The sequence below is a fragment of the Rhinopithecus bieti genome, unplaced genomic scaffold (assembly GCF_001698545.2).
Source record: "Rhinopithecus bieti isolate Rb0 unplaced genomic scaffold, ASM169854v2 scaffold_39870, whole genome shotgun sequence".
Taxonomy (NCBI): Eukaryota; Metazoa; Chordata; class Mammalia; order Primates; family Cercopithecidae; genus Rhinopithecus; species Rhinopithecus bieti.
The window spans coordinates 1915071-1917845 of record NW_016817144.1 but is presented as its reverse complement, the minus strand read 5'-3'; the positions used below and the strand labels follow the sequence as shown (position 1 = coordinate 1917845).

General features: G+C 43.2%; 1 protein-coding gene across 1 annotated transcript in view; it reads right to left on the bottom strand.

Moving 5' to 3' along the window:
- Positions 1 to 524, bottom strand: part of APOH (apolipoprotein H) — an 18451-nt gene extending 17927 nt beyond the window's left edge. Inside the window, exon 1 of the mRNA XM_017855827.1 lies at positions 399 to 524. Within this exon, the coding sequence (XP_017711316.1) occupies positions 399 to 462 (64 nt within the window). The 5' untranslated portion in view covers positions 463 to 524. The remainder of the gene's footprint in view (positions 1 to 398) is intronic.
- Positions 525 to 2775: the final 2251 nt, after the last annotated feature.

Sequence of the window (2775 nt, the reverse complement as noted above, 5' to 3'; positions counted from 1 at the left end):
AAAAAAAAAAAAAAAAAAAAAAAAGAATTTAGTTATTGTTATTATTATTTTAGACTGAGTTTCACTCTTGTTGCCCAGGCTGGAGTGCAATGGTGGGACCTCGGCTCACTGCAACCTCCGCCTCCCGGGTTCAAGCCATTCTCCCGCCTCAGACTCCGGAGTAGCTGGGACTACAGGCGCCCGCCATGATACCCGGTTAATTTTTGTATTTTTAGTAGAGACGGAGTTTCACCATGGCCAGGCTCATCCTGACCTCAGGTGATCCACCCGCCTTGGCCTCCCAAAGTGCTGAGATTACAGGCGTGAGCAACCACGCCCGGCCTCGTTATTATTGATCCCTGACATATACTAGGGGGTTGGATATATTAATTATTTTTTCAAAAGCAAAAAGTACTTACTCCGTCCTGCAATAGCAACATGGCAGAGAAAACTCAAGAAGAAGATGAGCACTGGAGAAATCATTGTGGATGATTCACACTGGTACCACCGAAGTGGTTTTCCTCCGCTAAAAACACAGAGCCAAATATGAAGGCGCTTAAATATTAACCATTTTCTGGTGTACTTTTATCTTTGTAAATAGAAGATAAAGTATCATGATTTGAATGGAACTCTGAGACCCACATTCTTTAATCATTTACTCTCCACTCGGGTGGCTCTGTTATGAAATGTTTCGGAGATGGTTTCTGTCTTCATAACGTTTTTGTTAATGGCATAAAACAGTTCATTATTGCTTTTGACAGAAACTTGGTATTTCCTGGGTTGCCTGGACTTCTCATTGTCCATCTTTTGTTTTGTGTATGTTGTAGTTGGAACACCAAAAGATCGAAGCTCCTGTTTCACTCACAGCCTTGGCATATAAACTTTGGACAAACACCTACTCTCTGTTCTCTGTCTCCACCTCTCTAAAATGATGTTCCAGTTTTCAGATGTATAATTATAAAGAACATCTTCAGGAGGCACTTACAACTTTAATTCCCTAAAAACTGACTTCAACATCCTCTCTCACAAGCTCCTGTTCCAGTTAGGACCTTAGAGCTATCCTTGAATTCTCTATCATCTCTCATGTCAAATCAATACAAAGTCCTGCTCATCCATTCTTAATATGTCTTGGATCTGTCTAGACAGGTTTCTAGATCTGTTTCAGGAATTAGAATGTTCATATGAAATTCACAACTTGGGACTCAAAGAAGAAAAACAACTTGAGTAGGATAAGAGAATGGTCTAATGCTGATGTTGTTGCTTGAGAGGGTTCGGGAAGGGGGTTGTCTTTGATTCCCTAGTTCTCTTCTACATCGTTTGCTCTAAAAAAAAATGGATATATAAATGGACAATCGCCAGGCCATATGTGAAAATAGATCTCTGACCCACACATCGGTAGCAACGAGTCTAGAAAGTCAAACCCACAACCTCTATACCAGTTGGCCCAACTTAAGGCCAACCAGAGAAATCCAAACATAATTCTAACCAATCATATGGACATTCCACTTCTAGTTAGTGTCCCTCCATCCTCCCCATACTGGAGCACACCCGAAGCCTTTCCTTTTTTCTGTTATAAAGCTTTCCCACTCCTCTGCCTGACTTTGAGTCTCTGCCAAACACAAGTGTTAATGACTGCCTCCCTTACTGTAGCAAGCTCTGAATAAATAACCTCTGCTTGCTGTCATTTGGGTGATCTTGGTTTATATCCATAGGTCTAAAGTTCCCTGAGACACATCAGCTTGAGAAATCTCCATCTGTCAGGCAGATGATTCTTAAATTACACTCCTAATGAACATTATGTTCTATGATAAGAAGAGTGTGTTGGCCAGGCGCGGTGGCTCAAGCCTGTAATCCCAGCACTTTGGGAGGCCGAGGCAGGTGGATCACGAGGTCAGGAGATCAAGACCATCCTGGCTAACATGGTGAAACCCCGTCTCTACTAAAATACAAAAAACTAGCCGGGCGTGGTGGCGGGCGCCTGTAGTCCCAGCTACTCGGAGGCTGAGGCGGGAGAATGGCGTGAACCCGGGAGGCAGAGCTTGCAGTGAGCTGAGATCCGGCCACTGCACTCCAGCCTGGGCGACACAGCAAGACTCCATCTCAAAAAAAAAAAGAAGAGTGTGTTGCCACTAATGTGAAATAACAGAGGTCCTTCCCTATTTGTCCTTCTAAGGGGAAGGAGATTCTTTCTTGTTCTCTGGAAAACTCCCAGGTTCTGCTTTATTGTGGAGAATCTCCTTGATTAGTGAAGAAGAAAGAAAACTAATGAAGTCAGGAGGAGCCAAGTCGTTCTGTGTAGTAAGATCTGAAATAGATGGGGAAAAGGAGAGAGAAACCAAACAGGTTGGGCATCAGTTAAAGAAAATTTGAGAAAAGATTAAAATTGAGAAGAGAATGTTTTCAGCCACAGCTACAAACTGAGTGCTCGATATTGAGAGGAGAGGACAAGAAGGGTTTTTAATGATGTTTCCTGTGGATGGGCTCCCTTGCATTAGGAAACTTGGGGTGGGGGTGTCGAAATAGTTTATATTCTATTTTAGGTGGTTGTTACTTGGCTACATGCAATTTTCAAAAGCCATCAAGCCAAATATTTAAGATCTGCGGGTTTACTTAATTATGCTTCAATTGGAAAACAATGCACTCCTTTCCTCCTACTTGCCTCCCTCCCTCCCTTCTCTTTCCTTCCCTCCCTCCTTTCTCTTTCCTTCCCTCCTTTTTTCCCTCCCTCCCTCCTTATCCTTCCTTCCTTCCTTCCTTCCTTCCTTCCTTCCTTCCTTCCCTCCTTTCTTCCCTTCC